Source organism: Sinocyclocheilus anshuiensis, unplaced genomic scaffold (assembly GCF_001515605.1).
Source record: "Sinocyclocheilus anshuiensis isolate Anshui unplaced genomic scaffold, SAMN03320099.WGS_v1.1 scaffold816, whole genome shotgun sequence".
In the NCBI taxonomy this organism is placed as follows: Eukaryota; Metazoa; Chordata; class Actinopteri; order Cypriniformes; family Cyprinidae; genus Sinocyclocheilus; species Sinocyclocheilus anshuiensis.
In genome coordinates, this window is record NW_015554154.1 from 308,863 (window position 1) to 327,231 (window position 18,369).

The 18,369-nt window shown below is 38.6% G+C and overlaps 1 protein-coding gene across 1 annotated transcript in view; it reads right to left on the reverse strand.

The window, feature by feature from the left end:
• Positions 1 to 17,685, reverse strand: part of LOC107670721 (myosin-binding protein C, cardiac-type-like) — a 29,854-nt gene extending 12,169 nt beyond the window's left edge. The window contains 15 exon segments of the mRNA XM_016463433.1: positions 2,683 to 2,848; positions 4,378 to 4,544; positions 5,577 to 5,682; positions 5,815 to 5,939; positions 6,477 to 6,479; positions 6,653 to 6,785; positions 9,075 to 9,238; positions 10,616 to 10,618; positions 11,208 to 11,267; positions 13,273 to 13,321; positions 13,443 to 13,560; positions 13,659 to 13,807; positions 13,891 to 13,977; positions 14,090 to 14,233; positions 17,623 to 17,685. Of these exon segments, the coding sequence (XP_016318919.1) occupies positions 2,683 to 2,848; positions 4,378 to 4,544; positions 5,577 to 5,682; positions 5,815 to 5,939; positions 6,477 to 6,479; positions 6,653 to 6,785; positions 9,075 to 9,238; positions 10,616 to 10,618; positions 11,208 to 11,267; positions 13,273 to 13,321; positions 13,443 to 13,560; positions 13,659 to 13,807; positions 13,891 to 13,977; positions 14,090 to 14,233; positions 17,623 to 17,647 (1,499 nt within the window). The 5' untranslated portion in view covers positions 17,648 to 17,685.
• Positions 17,686 to 18,369: the final 684 nt, after the last annotated feature.

The window sequence follows — 18,369 nt, forward strand, 5'->3', positions numbered from 1 at the left end:
GTGGTCACTGGTCAGCAAAGGAGGCCTTAGAACATATCAACGTTCTAGAACTGAAGGCAGTGTATCTAGAACTACAACACTTCCTACCAGATCTGTTAGGCCGCATGTGCTTGTCCGGTCTGACAACACGTCGACAGTCTTTCGTTTGAATCACCAGGGTGGCACCAGGTCTCTTGCATCTTTACAGCTAACCCGAAAAATCCTCAGATGGTCTCAGGGCCGACTGGCTTCATTAAAGGCAGTGTATCTCCCAGGATCGGACAATCATGTGGCAGTTGCTCTGTCCAGAGATCTACTGCTTCCGGGCGAATGGAGGCTTCACCCGGATGTGGTGCAGCTGATTTGGCAACAGTTCGGCAAGGCAGAGGTCGATCTATTTGCCTCGGAGTTAACCACACATTGCCGTTGGTGGTTTGCGAGGACCGAGACATCCAGCCCATTGGGACAGGATGCATTAGCTCACGAGTGGCCGAACTGCCTATTGTATGCGTTCCCTCCTTTTCCACTTCTATGGGAGACCCTACATCGAATATTCCTGTCCAAACACAGGGTGCTTTTAGTGGCACCTCATTGGCCAGCCAGACCATGGTTTCCTCTTCTTCTGAGTCTGTTACAGGAGGCCCCTCTGTGAACCGTGGCAGCTTCCCATCAGACGGGACCTGCTTTCTCAGCTGAACGGCCGTGTTTGGCACCCAGATCCAGCTCGTCTTCAGCTTTGGGTTTGGCCAGTGGGTCCACTTCTCAGTTAACTGATTGTGAGCCAGCAGTACTGAACACTATTGGTAACACTAGGGCTCCTTCAACACGACAGCTTTATGCTGCTCGGTGGAGGATTTTTCTTGTTGGTGTGGGGATCAAGGACTTGACCCAGTTCATTGTACTGTGCCGAAAGTATTGAGTTTTTTTGCAGCATCTTTTAGATGACAACAAGGTGGCTTCTACCTTAAAGGTTTATGTTGCTGCCATATCTACTTATCATGCCCCGGTTGATGGTGCATCCTTGGGGTCTCACAACCTTGTATGTAGTTTTCTGAAGGGAGCAAGACGTATAAAGCATGTTCGTTCTACTCCCTTTCCTGTTTGGGACTTGCCACTTGTTCTAGAGTTTCTTTGCACACCGCAATTTGAACCATTGGATGTTGTGGATATTAAGTGGTTGTCCTTAAAGGTATCTTTCCTGTTAGCCATTGCTTCTGCTAAACGCGTTTGCGAGCTTCATGCCCTGTCAGTGAGTGTACCGGGCTTACACTGGTTACCAGAGGATTCTGGGGTCATCCTTCGGCCTAATCCAGCCTTCCTCCCTAAGGTCTTGTTGCCACAATTTGTGAATCAGTCTATTAATTTGACTGCTTTTCAACCTCCTCTTTCTCCTTCCGATGCAGGCGGGGGGAGGTCTCATCTTCTCTGTCCTGTAAGAGCTTTGAGGTGCTATGTTAAGTTTACTGCTCCTTTTAGACAGACAGATCAGTTATTTGTCTCCTATGGTGAGGTACACAAGGGCGCCCCCTTGTCTAAGCAAAGATTATCACGTTGGATTGTTGAGGTGATAAAGCTAGCATATAGTAATTCTAACCAGCCTTTACCATTGGGTGTTACTTGTTACTCTACTAGGGCTGTCTCTTCATCTTGGGCTGCCTTACAGGGCGTTTCCTTGGGGGAAGTCTGTGCAGCTGCTACCAGTCCTCTCCATGTACCTTTGCACGGTTCTACAAGGTCAACGTGGCTGCTTCCCATGATGTGAGTTCTGCAGTCCTTCTGGAAGATCCTTGATGTTTGCAGGTGGGTGGCATTCCTCATGACTGTGTTGGTATGTGTCATCCACTAGTGCTTCGCACCGCCTCTGGCGGTCGGGAGGAATGAAACAGAACGCTAGTTGTTACGTATGTAACTGTGGTTCTGTGAATTCCGGATGACCGCCAGAGTTCCTCATCATTCAGAATGCGCGAGAAAGCATTCCGAGGCTGGACATCGAGCTGCTGTGGTTTATATCCTCGCATCTCGGTCGACGTCATGACGTGACTTTGTTGTTATTTTTTCTCGGCCTATCTAGCTGACGCAGCGATTATCCACTAGTGCTTAGCACTGCCTCTGGTGGCCATCTGGAATTCACAGACCCACAGTTACATACGTAACTAGCGTTTCTTTTACAACTTTTACAACAGAGCAGAGGGAACAAAAAGAACGCTGGCTGAAGGTACAGGTCAAGAAATTCCAAAACGCCTAAAAAACTAAAATTACTATTAAGTTACAACGGACTATGACGTTTTAGACATGTTTTTGGGATTTAAGCACAATACTTGAGCGGTACCATAAAAATGCCACATGACTACGATGATGTAGTTTACTTTTTAAGACACTAACACTGTTTTTATTTATATTTTATTATTTAAATGTTATTTTACTAATATTTCATTATGAATACCATGTTTTATTATACTTTACATTTTATACCTCTTTTAGAGCTGCTTTTGCTTTTGGCAGTATGCAGTGTTTTTGCAGGTTGAGTTACTTGTATAGCTACCATTTAGTTTAGCTAAATCTAAACACGCATGGTTTAGCTAAACCATGTTTTTTTTGTTGTTTTTTTTACCTAAATTTGAAGAATGAACCTTCATTTGAGACTTTTACTTATAGACATGAGGAAATCTCCAACTTAATATTTAGTAACACACATGCACTTACCTGCCAATGTGTGTGATATGAGTTCTGGCATCAGGTTTCACCTCCACTCCATTTTTGTACCAGATGCCTTTTACATTCTCATCAGAAACTTCACATTTGAACACAGCCTGGTCTTTGGCCTTCACCGTCAGGTCAGCAATGTTTTGATAGACCTCTAGCTGTTTCTCTAAAAGTCAGAGGTCAAAGAGAACACAGTCATCACACATGACCAAAAACTAATTATGGATGCTTACCACATTACACCACAAAAGCTATTCTAGCATATGTTATCATTACTAACTAAAACGTAACTTGGAAATAACATGTTTTTAGATGTAACATCATAGTAACATGGAAAACCTTTGAAGTACCTTGATGTAACATGTAAACACTATAGTTTGTGAATATAGCTAGTAAATGTTCTGTACCCATAGTATTGACATCTGATACTGTACCATTTTTGTAAGGGATTTAGGCAAGTTAAAATTTGATAAAATGTTAATTAAAAAAAATAATAATTTTATTTTACTTTTAGAGCTTGACAACCCTGGTCACCATTTGCATTAACATCCTGTCTGTTGTGGTTTACGGAAGAAAGAAATCATATGGTTCTGCAGCAACATGCAGGTGAGTAACAGATTCATGTTTGGGTGAACTATCCCTTTAAGATAATAAAGAGAGGTGGGGTAAAGAAAGGTAACAATCCCACTGATGGGCTGGTAGAGTTACAGTATTATTGGGCAGCTTTTTTTTTCTTGGCACCTCTTGTACTTGATCAAAAGCCCAGACAAACTGGTAGCAGACATACCTGGGTATCAGTTTGCTTGTAAAGTGCTATACATGCTTCAAGACTCAGAATAGGAGACAGAGGGAGTAGAGAGAGTGAGAAAGAGACAGAAGCAAACAATAAAAAGAAATGGGAGAGAAAGGGAATGAGTCATAAATCTTTCTTAGATGCTATTAAAAGAGAGGGATGGAGCAGTGTGTGACAATGACAGAAAGAGAGAGTGAGGGAGGAACAGACAGAGTCACCTGCCCTGTTAAAATATATGGGTCAGGCGGTCTAACAATAGCTGGCATGTTGGCATTGTGAATGTTAACCTTGTACAAAAGTGTTGGTGGCCATGTTTTCTAAACTGATGAGAGGTGAAGTTTGAATGACATGGCCATGAGCGTGAAACCTTAATGACTACTTTATGTGCAAAGTATATATATATATATATATATATTAGTGCTGTCAAATGATTAATCGCGATTAATCGCATCCAAAATAAAAGTTTTTGTTTACATAATATATGTTTGTGTACTGTGTATATTTATTATGTATATATAAATACACACACATACAGTATATATTTTGAAAATATTTACATGTGTATACATTTTTATATTTATATTCTTATATTTTATATTATATATAAATATATTTAATATATAAACATAACATATTTTTCTTAAATATATACATGCATGTGTTTGTATTTATATATACATAATAAATATACACAGTATACACACATATATTATGTAAACAAAAACTTTTATTTTGGATACGATTAATTGCGATTAATCGTTTGACAGCAATAATATATATAATTAATTGATCCCTTCCACTATCAAGGGTGGAATTTGTTCAATAAGTTACAGTACAAATCTGAAAACCTCTGTGGCTGCAAATATAGGAGGACTTGAAACTCTCCAAATTCAGATATTTACCCTGAACCATGAGCTCTGCTAATGATTGCCCTCCATTGGTTTTCACTCTGTAGTGGCCACAGTCCTCCTTGGTCACATCATTAATGATAAGGACATGCTTACATCCATCTTTCTTGAAGCGATATTTAAAGGACTCATCTCGGGTAAGTTCCACTCCATCCTTCTCCCTGTACAGGTCAGAATTTTGGTATTCATTAATATTAGTTGATGCTTAGGCCAGAGTCTCATTAAACTGTGTGTGTACATTACACATAAATATACATAAATGCAGTTGGGTAAAAAATGATGACAGAAAAGATTACAAGAAGGAAATTCCAAGAAAGTTTGCACCTGAACATGAAAGAACAGAAACATTGGTACTGTCAAGGCTAACAGTAATATGGCACTCAATAATACTCAATAATAGTACTCAATAGTAACAACCTCTAAAATGTAAAGCTTGATTTATGAGCATTACAGCGGGTTAGTGGGAGCAATTGGGATAAATCAAATGGCTGACATAGTAAAGGACTAACGATTTATGTTAAGTTGATAGCTGCTAATCATGCTTACATAAGCTTTTACACCGACCCCCAAGCGATGCAACTCTACATCAGATGCCGATTCATTCCAATCAGTTTAGATTAAAGACACAAAACCACATTATTACCCCTTTACACTTGTAATATTAAAGTCCTACATTGTGGCATTCCAGTACTAGGAACAGTATCTACTTTTGCCTTTCTCTAATCATGAAAGTCATCCACTATTCAAGAGAGGTGCCATAAACCGCCAGTGACTTTCTCATTCCATTCTAGGACACTTGTGAGGTGCTAAAAGGCTGCTATGACCTTTTCCAGGCACTGATCATTTACAGCCCAGGGTGATATAGAGCCTTGGCTACAGCTATGGCAGAACCAGCACTCACTCACACACCACCATCTATCTGTCAGTCAGTGTGACTCACCCAACCAGCCAGCCAGCCATGCTAAAAGAAACACATATGCCATCTACTGGACTTCTGTGGAATGCCAGGACTCTGACTCATCCAGGACAGCCTGAGAAATGTTCACCTTTTCTAAACTCTTCTCTTGTGTTGTTTGATATCTTTGGTGTACTGCAGGCTAGTACAGATATAAGCTTTTCATGCTCATTATGGATGCACATTTGTCACTACTAACGGAAGGGAAAAGGAAGTGTGTGCATGTTGACAGATCTACCATTTGATTTGAGCCCCCTCTTCAGACACTTCACACTCAAACTCTACTCGTTCTCCCTTCATAACCATCTGATCCTCTAGGTTACGTACGATCAGAACAGGAGGCTCTGAAGGCAGAGAGCAATAAAAAACAAAAATGCATAAATAATAGAGCTAAAAATATTTAAAATAATATCAAATATTTACTGGTCTATAACATTTAGTCTTTTCTTAGAGATTCCTGTCTGCAAGTTAATTACCTTTAACAAAGAGCTCAGTGACGGTCTTCTCATCTCCAATCATGCAGGTATAAGCAGCATCATCTGCCAGAGTACAGTTGTTGATAGTGAGGAAGCGTTTGTTGCCTACACTCTCAAAGATGTACCTGTGGGAAGATGAGAAATTGTTTAGTAGCAGATCCAGGTTTGTTCTCTAGATGGGGACAAAGCATCACTGTTGGAGAGGCTCTTCCAAACATACATTAACAATACATGTCAGAAAATGAACGAAACGCTTGTTTAACGTGAAAAACCTTGATATGATGACAATATAATGTCAAAAATATTGTGGCAAATAAATAATAGACAATTGTAAACATATGACAATAAAAAAATCTTCAGTTCACAAGATGTATTTTTATAAAAGGTTTTTTTTAACTAAGGTCACTGAAAAATATTATTAGCCATTGAGGATAGTTTTTGTTCTATTGTTATTTGAGTCCTTAAACATCTGACAGCCTCCATCCATCGGCACAGCTGACATCTGAGTTTACAGAGCTGCTATGTATTCTTGGAAAACTGTCCCTGCATATTCATAGTCAACAGGAGGTTTGAGACATCTAACCCCACAGAGACAAGCCTTGAAGTTGCTGATTATGTTTAGGCTACATATTGTCATAAGCATATTGTTGAGTGCCACTCACTTGCTAGGGTTGACAGCGGAGAGCAGGAAGCGCACACCATCCATCCATAAGCACACAGTGTTGCCAGACGTCAAAAAAATAGAGTTAATTGTAATCCTTTCCATATACTTACTATTTTGGGAATGCATGCGACTCAAACATGTTTTTTTTTACAGTGAAAGGACCTAAGTAAATACCTTCCAGTTGGGTGTATCTCTTGTCCATTTTTTAGCCATTTAACCTCTGCATCTGGATTGGCCACTTCAATTTGCAGTTTGATCTTGTGTCCCTTTTCGACTTGGTAGGCTGGGTCCAGCTTCCTCAGAAATGCTGTGGTTAAAATAAAGATGAAAAGCTAAGTCACCACTATTAGAAACAAATGTGCTGCACATGAGCATGTTAAAAACGTTTGAGGTTTTTTATTGAACAGATCCGTTTTGAAGCAACAAAACTGCTGGGAGTAGGAAAGTATACTTTGTTCTAATCCCCTTAATATATCTCACCATCATCATTGCAACGTGACCTATCGCTAACAGTCAAATTAGTAAATGACTTACAGTGCCTTGCAAAAGTATTCATACCTCTTCATTTTCTTTAAACATTTTGTTATGTTGCTGACTTATGTTAGACTGCTTTAAATTACCTTTGCGCCTCTGCATTTGGTAATAATCTGCCGTTCTTCTCCTCACCTCTCAAGCTCTGTCAGGTTGGATGGGGCCGATAGGCATTTTCAGGTTTCTCCAGAAATATTTGATTGGGTTCAAGCCCAGACTCTGGCTGGGCCACTCAAGGACATTCATAGAGTTGTCCATAAGCCACTCTTGCTGTGTGCTTAGGGTCATTGTCCTGGAAAGGTGACCCTTCTGCCCAGTCTGAGTTTCTGAATGCTCTGGACTAAGTTTTCATTAGGGCTATCACTATATTTTGCTGTGTAGAGCTTTTCTTCTACTATGGTAAGTCCCTCAGTCCCTGCTGATGAAAAACAGGCTGCTACCAGCACACTTTACTGTTGGGATGCTACTGTGCAGGTGATGAGCAGTGCCTGGTTTCCTTCAAACATGATGCTTGGAATTGCGGTTCATCAGATCAGAGAATCTTGTTTCTCACAATCTGAGAGTTCTTTAGGTGCTTTGTTGTAAATTCCAAGTGTGTTTTCATGTGTTTTCAGTGAGGAGAGGATTGAGTTTGGCCACGTCATCATAAAGACCGGATGGGTGGAGTGTTGCAGTGATGTTTGTCTTTCTGTAAGTTTCTCCCATCTGCATATACAGTATAGCCCGGAACACACCAAGCCGACTGCTTGGTTTCCTACATACATGATGCTTGGAACTGAGGTTCATCAGGTTAATCAGACCAGAAAATCTTGTTTCTCACAGTCAGAGAGTCCTTTAGGTGGTTTTTGCAAATTCCAAGTGGGTTTTCATTTGTGAAATGAGTGGATTGAGTCTTGCCACACTGCCATAAAACCCAGATCGGTGGAGTGTTGCAGTGATATCTGTCCTTCTGTAAGTTTCTCCCATCTCCATACAGTATATGGAGCTCAACTAGAGTTACCATCATGTCTTGGTCAACACTCTAACCAAGACCTTTCTCCATCGATTGCTCAGTTTGGCTAGGAGGCCAGCTCAAGGAAGAGTCCTGGTTGTTCCAAACTTATTCCATTAAGGATAACGGAGACTACATGCATCTGTGAACCTTTAATGCAGTAGATTTTTTTCTGAACTCTTTGTGCACTCTACAGGCAATAGTGCACTCTTTTTTTTTTCGATATGCATTTTCAGCTGTAAGACCTTTTGATGAGGGGTGTGTGCCTTCCCAAATCATACTCATTCAATTGAATTTGCCACAGGTTAACTCCTTCTGAAGTGGAGTAACTAGTTACATGTAACGGCGTTACGTAATTTAATTACAAAATAAATGTAACTGTAATCAGTTACAGTTACTAAGAAAAAATGTGTAATTTAATTACAGTTACTTATGAAAATGTTAACGATTACAAAGGGGGTTACATTTGAATATTTACACGCGTCCACATTCAGATTTAATTGATTTCTTTCCCAAATTGCACTGACTACTCTAAAATATGAGACATACGGCCGCGATGCGGAAAACACGGAGTGGTTTGTAGAAAGAATCCAGTCATAAAAACGCAACTCCTATTACGCGGAATGTCAAGGAATATGCCACATTTTGGACGAATAAATCAAAAGTTATTTTGCATGTCACCAGCCTAAGGAGTTTTTGTGATGGCCATACAAAAATAGTGTTGTCTGTGTTTTAGAATTTGTTTGGGTGTATGGGATGGCCTGGATGAGTGTCAAGCGATATGAATGCTCCAGAGCTAAATTTCAAGTGTACCAGAAAAGGGTATGAATACTTATGCAATGTAATTGTTTGTTTTTTTATTTTTAATAACATTTTTATAAAGTTGTCACGGTGTGTTTTTTTACTTTGTTATTGTGGTGTATGTAAAAACAAGTAATTTAAAGCAGTTCAACATAAGGCAGCAACATAGCAGAAACAAGAAAAAAAATGAAGGGGTATGAATATTTTTACAAGGCACTGTATATGTGTCACTTATGTGGCCTGTACAGTTAACAAAGTTACAAGGTTACAAACCTGCACTTTTCTTCTCTTCTTTTTTCATTTTTTTGAGTCTCTTAAGCATCCCCCGCAGGTCTGTGATTCCATACTGGAAGGCAATCTTTTCATACGCTGATGGTGGAGCTTTCTGGAGGATTTCCCATACATCTACCTCAGGCTCTGTGCTCACATGAACAGCTCTGCGGACCCACAACAGTGGATAGAGGTTGATCAGAACAGGTCAATCAAGTCCAAACATCTTATAACTTCACAATGTTTTGATATTGTTTTTAAACATTTGTTAAAGGAATAGTTACCCCCAAAATGAGAATTCTGTCATTATTTACTCAGCCTGATGTTGTGTCAAACCTGTAGGCTACCACAAAAAAGAAGATGATTGAAAATGTGTTTCATCCATACAATGCAGTGGGGTCCAAAACAGCAATAGACCCCATTGACTTTCACTGTATGGATAAAAACAGTTGAAACATTTTTCCAAATATATTTTTGTTCTACAGAAGAAAAACAATCATACACTCTCTCAGAAAAAAAGGTACAAAAGCTGTCACTGGGGCGGTACCTTTTCAAAAGGCACACATTTCGAGTCCATATTGGTACCTTAAAGGTTCATATTAGTACCTAAAGTGTACATATTAGTACCTAAAAGGTACAAAAGTGTATCTTTTGAAAAGGTACCGCCCCAGTGACAGCTTTTGTACCTTTTTTTCTGAGAGTGCAGGTTTGGAACAACAAAAGGGTGAGTAAATGATGACAGGCATTAAGCAGGTTAGGTACATTATTCATTCAAACTTTTTTTTATTAAAGTATAGAAATGCAATTTACCGTGGCTAATAAATAGGATAAATGTTAATGAATGGTATTCAATAGATATTTTATTCTCTATGTTTAAAAAAATTCTTACCGTGGGCCAGTTTTTAAGAAACTGCTGTACTTATGTAGAGGCAGAACCCAAGCGTCAAGCATGGTAAGACAAACCACAGCAGATTATTGCACATTATCAAGTTCTCAGATCATATAACAATGCATTGTTAAACCATCAAGACCATTTTACAATTCATATTTTATAAAGGCACTTAAAGCATGCAGAGTCATTGTGGCCTATAGAAACTTCCTCCTTATTTAAATGTGTTATCTTCATGTGCCTTTTGTGTTTACTAAACTCGAAGAGTTAGAAACTATTTGCGTGAACGTACAGTGTTTACTGACATAACCAATTTGCTATGCTGTCGTGTCAAAGTCAGTGAATGTGGGATGAATGCGTAGGATGTGAAATGGTGTAGGAATCGTGAGAGTTCTAGGTTTATTAATGTGATTAATTAGGAGTGTATGAGTAATGATGAAGGAGTTTGCTAAAAATAATTCAAACGTGACTCTGTCTATCTAGTTCCAAGTGGGTGTGCAGTCTGCGGAGTGGAAAAACCTAGAAGGACTAAAGTTGGCAATCAGTGGCTGATTAGGAGAGAGAATAATCAAGGTATCACACACACACACACTCGGCAATACAACACTCAACATTCCTTCATGCACACGCAGTCAGATCAGTGTGACTCACTTACTCTCTGAACATGGGAGTGGAACAGCCACAGAGGAGAAAAACGGGGAAAAAATTATACATAGATGAGCCTTAGAAGGAAAAAATCATTGTGTAGTTCAAATGCAAAAAATAACTAAATAAAGCTTACATTTCAGTATTTGAAAGATATTTAATTAATTCATTCACACCATACGAGTTCAAACAGCTGAGAACACTTTAAAAAAGCTTGGATTCAAAATTAATTTTAGGCATCAATCAAAAAAAAAATTAAACATGATTTTGTTAGATTCAACCAAAGTCACTTTAAGGCATCTAAATATATCTAAAGTCTTTGATTAAACTATTCAAAGGTCACTAATCAAAAATTTGTGATACTGAGCATGTAAACTCCTCTGTACAAATGTTAAGTGTTATTGCTTCCATTAAAGAACTAAATGTACTTGCTCAGAATCATGTTAGCTTGAGTGCTGATGTCATTAAAACTGAATTATTTCAGTGCAACTTTTGACTTACATCGTTCACTTAAAATATTGCATTTTCAGTCTCAGATTTTAAACCCAACTTTTAAAGTAGGCAATGAATGTATCTGATGAATTAGATCTCTAAAGACTCACCTCTTTTTCAGTAAAGCACTGAAGTCCAGTTCTCCTGAGTCTTCACCTGCATCTGTGCTACTGTAGGAGAGCAAGGAATCACGGACCACAAAACATGAGCACACAGAACTATGTTACATTCTCACCTCATTGTAAGGTAGGTACATTTTCAAACTAGGTAAAACAGCTTCTGTAACACTAAAATGCAGTCATTTATTAAAAACGGAAATGTATTTAATAAATTGTTTTGTAAAAGAACAGAATATCAATTATGTTGGTATTATTATCTATAAAACATATGGAATGGATGAACACTACTGTTCAAAAGTTTTGGGATCGGTAAGATTTTTAAATGTTTTTGAAAGAAGTCTCTTATGCTCTCCAAGGCTACAGTTGTTTGATCAATAATTACAGTAAGAACAGTAACAGTAGTATTAGTAAAATAACTGATTAATATACTTTTAACATTTATTCCTGTAATGGCAAAGCAGAATTTTCAGCAGCCATTACTCCAGTCTTCAGTGTCGACTTATGTTGATTTTGTACTCAAGAAGCATCTATTATTATTAATAAATTTTTTATTATATTGTAAATGCATCTTTGCTGAATAAATATATTTATTTCTTTTAAACAACAACAAAAAAAGTTTAAAATATCTTTTTGACCTCAAACTTTTGAATGGTAGTGTATACTGACACATATGGGACAGGTGTGTAGATGCACAAACAATGCATGCGCATTATACAGACAGCATTACTGAGGCAATAGAAACTGGAACAGAGCTGCTCTATACTGTTTTTGAATGCACATTGTTGGAGGATGTCAAAGACGAGGGTTAAAAACACAGAAATGCTGATGTACAGAAGAAATCCATAGCAGACGCCCGCTATGATCACACATTACTGTATACATGTCAAAGACCTAGGCAGCTATATAGTTATTATAAGGCAACAATTTTATAACAAGTGATCATCTCGATCCTTCTTTCATCATCTTGAGTCTTCTTTCTGATCTGTGAAGCTAGTAGTATTTTAAGGATTTGCATGTATGACCCATGATGAGCTTTCTTTAAGGAACGTCTTAAAGACATGAAGAGGAGCAACAAAAGAGACACGTCACTCAAAGTTTGCGCAGCTAGTTCCACTGATTTTTGACAAGGTGTCAGCCAAAGTTAAGAAGTGCATCAAGAGATTTCTGTTATTACGTTTCAAATAACCAGAATGAAAGTATTTCAAACAGTCACACAGTCTGATTAAACTGGTGGCAGCGTTATTAGTGTGATCCTCTAATTTGCTCGCTCCTAATCAGTGTCTGCACTTGAAAAGATCAGTGGACAGGGAAATCATATTCACTTTAAGGCCCCCTGCCTCTGATACACCAGTAATGAGTGTTGGGAAATTGCCCTTCTCACAAAAACAGAGAAAAGTGTGAGAAGAGACAGAAGAAGAGAACAGAAAGGAAATGAGAGTTTGCAAAGATCCTTGGAGAGTGAGTCATAAAGCATCAGCAATGACTAATATCACTCTCCTTAGATGTTGGCAGACAAAGGGGGAAGATTGAAAAGGACAGAAAGAAAAGGGCAAGCTATAACAGATGACTGACAGAGGGACACGGATGGACACTGAAGGACTCAATGAACTCTTTGATGACAAAGCAGAGGGTTTGGTTGGGTAAAGACAATGACTGTGCGAATACAGTATATCCCCAGCTGCTGCAGCAAACCCCTATAGCTACCTGCCAGGTTCTCCCATCTTCTTCTTACCACCTGCACTGGTGCTCCTGGGTAATCAGCAGTTCCAAATAGGGTTAATGCAATATAAATACAAAATGTTAAATCCCAAATATGGACTCAAATGCTATCTTTACATTAAAACAAACCACATAAAGAAGCGCTAGGATCTACGCACACAAAATCATGTCATCAAACCCCACAACATTCAAGAAAGCAAACAAACCAACACTTTAATATGCTGCGAAATGGCATGATACTGCTGGCCTGCATGAGTAATCATCTTTTTCAAATTTGATGATGCAGTTGTTAAAATGAATTATTTGTAGTTAATTAAAAACAAAGACAAATACTCACGTGCGTCTAAATGCAGTGCGAATATCAAACCCATCTGTTGTACGTGCCTCTGGGGTAGAATGTACACAGTGAAAAGCACACATTACCAATTAATTTGGTACTGTTATCAATTAAGACGTATTCATTCCTTGTTGATATTTATTAAGCATGCATATAGTTATTTTTATTACCATGTACTACCAGGTCAAAATTGCAGCTGTCAAACTTGTCTCTAGAGGAGACCTCACAACGATAAGCTCCAGCAAAGTTGGCTTTAGCTGCAATGATATGCATCTCGAAGGTGTACACCTGAATAGAAAAGGTTCCTTTTGCTTACTTTTGACTTTCAAGTTCACAATATTGATATAGTATACTACATAACTGTTTGGTATTGACCACTGTCAGACCTTAGAGTTGCGGTCATAGTGCTCTTTGAGTTGCAGGTGCTTTCCTGACTTGCTGGCCAGATCCATCCACTTTCCTTTGAACCATTTTACTGTGGGCTTCTTCAGCAGAGATTCACCACACACCCGAGCAACAAAAGTAATGTTCTCACCTACATTGGGGAACAGATTGGAAGAAAAAATATATTTCATATGTACTATCCATTTCTTCGTGACCAGAGGCTCTGTTACTCACCTACATTTACCTCCCCACTTTGAGGCTTTTCAGTGAAGAGACCAGTAAGGTCCTGCCTTGTGTCAGGCTGATGACTCTCAAGCAGACCTTGAAGAACAAACAGAACAATAGGTTTGTTATCCAGTCAATTTTAATATTTTTAAATGTGTAATGAAATTAATTTGCATATTTAAATATGTCCGTGTGCTTTTGTATTCACCTTCAGTTGCTGAGCCATCTGACACGGTTCCACTGGTGTCCGAGGCTGAGCTTCCAGTAGGTGCTGGTGGAGCCTCTTTAGGTTCTTCAGGCTTAGGTTCTGCAATGGCAGGGTCTGGGGATACAGCTTTTTGTGCTTCCTTCACTGCAACAGTGAAAAAATCCTTAAAATGCCATTTTGGCAGATGAAAACAAGTGATATTCACCCATCTGGGTCATAGAAATTTTTACTTCTTTACTTACTTCCATCACTAATTTATAATTCATCATTCCTGCATCTATAAAAGGAATTACATATCACAAAAAAGGTCTAAGTCAGAGCAAGATGCTAATTCTTCAGCTCATGGGGCTCTTGAGTATAGCGTTTTAAACTTAAAGCCAGATTCTGTGAGGCAAAAAATCAGAGGCTAAAAACATTTTACACATGCCCTCAAAATGCGCTATACCTGTCTATTAATGAACATGCTTTTACGTGCAAAGTTTTGTTCTCATGGGCCCTTTTAGCTTTGATATCGCTCTCTTCAGGATTCCAATGGCCTCGCAAATTAGGACAGAGTCTTGCTTTTCATCTTCCACTGTGTCTGGATATTGGATAAATGGCTCTAAATAGCTGACTAATAACCACTGACTGAAACAACACTGGTAGAGACTTAAAACTCCTTTTAGTCCCAATATATCCAGATAAAGCACAGCATTAATGGAGGATATGAAACATTGGCCATACTGTATATCATGTGACAAGTGTGCTAAAAATTGGCACTAATATTATTATAATATTATAGTGTTACATTGAGCTTTTTCATTTACTTCTGTTTCAACAAGGATAATTGTGTTGCTTTTCTCCTGATGATTATAGCTTCAAATTAAATCTGTTTGTAATGAAAGATTGAAAGATTTATTAGGCTAGCTATTCCTCCAGTATTTAATTGAACCCATACATATCTTTTGTCCATGCACAATGCCTAACAGGATCACAAGCTCCATGAATGGACACTGAAGGGCATAAGTGTTTGAAGTGAAGAACAGCTATAAGAGTTCTGGTGAGTTTCCCAAATTCCATAGAAGGCTGGGAAATTCTTAAAATGGTGACAACATGCTCAGAAAAGGTGCTTTAAAAAACAACCAGTCACAACTTTAGAGAAAAGTGAATTGGAAAGGAGAATTGGTTGTGGTGCTCTGTGACTGGTTTACAAATAATCCAAAGGTGGGCTAAAAGTGAGTTAAATACAGGAAGATGTGAGTCACCATCCAAACATCACCCACCTTCTGATTCTTTTATCTTTAATTCAAATTTGACCTTTGACACGCCAGCAATAACAGCATATCCCACTGCATCCTCCTGAACTATATTGTTTATGGTGAGAGAGTGCATATTGCCCTCCGCTGAGATGGTGTATTTGTAACTGGATGCAATGTCCTTGGAGTCTCGCTGCCATCTCACTTTTACATCAGTCTTCTCAGTCTCTGCTTCAAATATGACCGTTGCCCCAATCTCAGCCGTCTGAGTCTTTGGTTTCTTGGTGAAAGCTGAGACTGAAGGAGTGAGGAACGCAGGGTAGGTCAGAAGGAAAGGATGCATTTCCAAAATCTCGACATCAAGGTCTTATCTCTGAAAATGTCCTGCCCTGACCCCTTTTCCTCTCTAGTCTCTCCGATATCACATAATTTAAATGTGTCTGAAGATGGCCTTATGCTGAGATGTCGTTTAGAAATACAAGAAAACATGTACACTTAAGTCACCCTAAAATAAAAGCAAGAATTATAAGACGTCTAATTTATATTTACAATATATAATTTTGCCCACCAAACTTAGCAAAGTTATTACATAATTGGTCAGGATTAAAAATCGAAGACAAATTCCACTCGTATTGTTTTTGTCGTGCTTTTTAGCAATGTGCTATCTACATTCCAAACTATAAATGTAATTCTAAACTAAATGGATTTGTAGTGGCCTTATTTTTATGTCCAGTGAAAAAAACTAAAACACATGATGTATTTAGTTTATTGCATGCCTTGAATTCTTACATGCTTATTCATTGTTCTTTCTTTCACTTTGAGTTACACATCTTCAGTCACATCAGTACAAATGGTTTGAGCATAAAACAAGCCAACCCTCTGGGTTTAAAAATATAATGCATGTGCTCCCCACGTTGACACAGCCCCAGGTAGCTGCTAGATGGATTAGCTAGGATCTATTTCTGTTGTTTATCAAGGACTGATCCCTCTCATGCCATTTCAAAACCGCTGGTATCCACGTTGTCTTTGTTCCAGTGCTGCCATCTGGATGGTTGGGAGCAGTGATAATAAACTAATGATGTCTCTGTGGTAAATATGTTTTGAACTATAATGTATGGTAAGCACGAAACATGTTCATTTGAAATGGAAGGGAAACTATTTCATGAAGGTGACATTTATCATGAAGCTTATACTAGATGCTGATGGTTGCCCCTCAAACAAAGCCTGGGTGTGTCACTCAAAAGCCTTCAAAAGAAAATCTGTTCAGTCATGATAAACTATTATTAAGATTATATTGCTGTGGAGAAGTCAAGAGTAGTGCTTCTCACCCTTTTGGTCTCCTTTAACTTTGTCCAAGACAATATTCGACCTTCTTATCTTAGCTTTACCGCTGGTATTTGTTGTTTAAAAAGTATGTCAGTTTAATATTGTACATATTATTTATCATTTCAATTAAGATTATAACTACATACATTTTAAGACTTATTGGGGCCTCCCTGGAAGTATTCCGAGGACCCCATTTGGCCCTGGCCCCTGGAAGACAGCCACTCATCTAGAACCTTTGAATTATGCTGAAGAGATTAAAAAGGGAGGAGAAAGCGTCTGCAGATGGATTTTAGGGCTACCACAACTCCATTGCTTAATGCTAAAAAGTAATGCAACAGCATTGTTAGAATGCTGTAGGGCTTAGCGAATATCACCGCAGTAGGCTGTCAAAACAGGTGCTATCACATTATGACAATCCTTTAATTCCCGTTTAGGCAGGGTTATTCTGTGCACTTTTGGAAAAAAAAGTCCTTTAATCCACTGCCATTATTCTATCACTTTTGCTTAGATAGGCCATCAAATGGTGTTTTGGTTTAAAAGCAGGTAGTTTATACTTTTTTTTTTTTGCCAAGAAGAACTTCAAGAATGGTGCACACTACAGTCACATGCTTTGAATGCTTTCTATATGTACAGTAGGCTTTAAAAACAGCAGCTGCAGCATGCAGTACTTTTAAAAAGAACATTGTGATAATATTATGAAACTGCTCATCAAATCAACTGACATTGCCCAATATATGTTGTTCAAATTACTACAGATGAATTGTTCACATGATACAGAACAACAATTCACATAATCAAGAAGAACATAATCACAGAAAACCCAGCACACATCGGGTTAAAATTCAGGTAACATTTTCTCAACCAACAACTCAAAACAACACCGATTAAAAGTCTCCTGACTGACAAAAATGTGTTATTTATTAAAATGTGCTATTTGTCAAAGAATTATGAACAAAATAAACACGGTCATACCTGTTTTTTTAGTTGGCTCTGGCATCCTGGTTGAGTGTCCCTACAGGGTTCCAACAAACAGGCATTGTGGACTCAAACACCAACACTTCTCTTTTAATAGATACCCCCGCCCCACACCCCCCAAATGTCACACAGTACATGCCCCAAACCATCCTGCCCACCCCTTCAGCCATCTACCACCATGATTGAGCACACCATCCGTCACCTTCATTGGTTGACAGAACTAAAGAAAATAAAGAAGCTATAGGATGAAGGATAAGGGAGCAGGTACCGGATGGGTAAATTTAGAGTCTGACTGTAGCAAAGAATCTTCAGATGTTCCCTCCCAATCATACTGCTTTTTTGTTTGTTTGTAATATTTTTAGTATTCTTGAACAACCTCTGAGCTTCAGGAAGCCACAGCTTTTACATCTGTAGTTTTGTATTCCGCTTTATATTTTATGTGCTTGTCAGCCATCCTTTCCACCCCTTCACCCATGACCTATGATTGAGCCCACCTTCCATCACCTCCATTGGATGACAGAACTAAAGAATCTAAAGGTGGATGGAGGATAAGGAAACAGGGACCGGATGGGTTAAATTTAGAGTCTGACTGTAGCAAAGAATCTTCAGATGTTCCCTCCCAATCATACTGCTTTTTTGTTTGTTTGTAATATTTTTAGTATTCTTGAACAACCTCTGAGCTTCAGGAAGCCACAGCTTTTACATCTGTAGTTTTGTATTCCGCTTTATATTTTATGTGCTTGT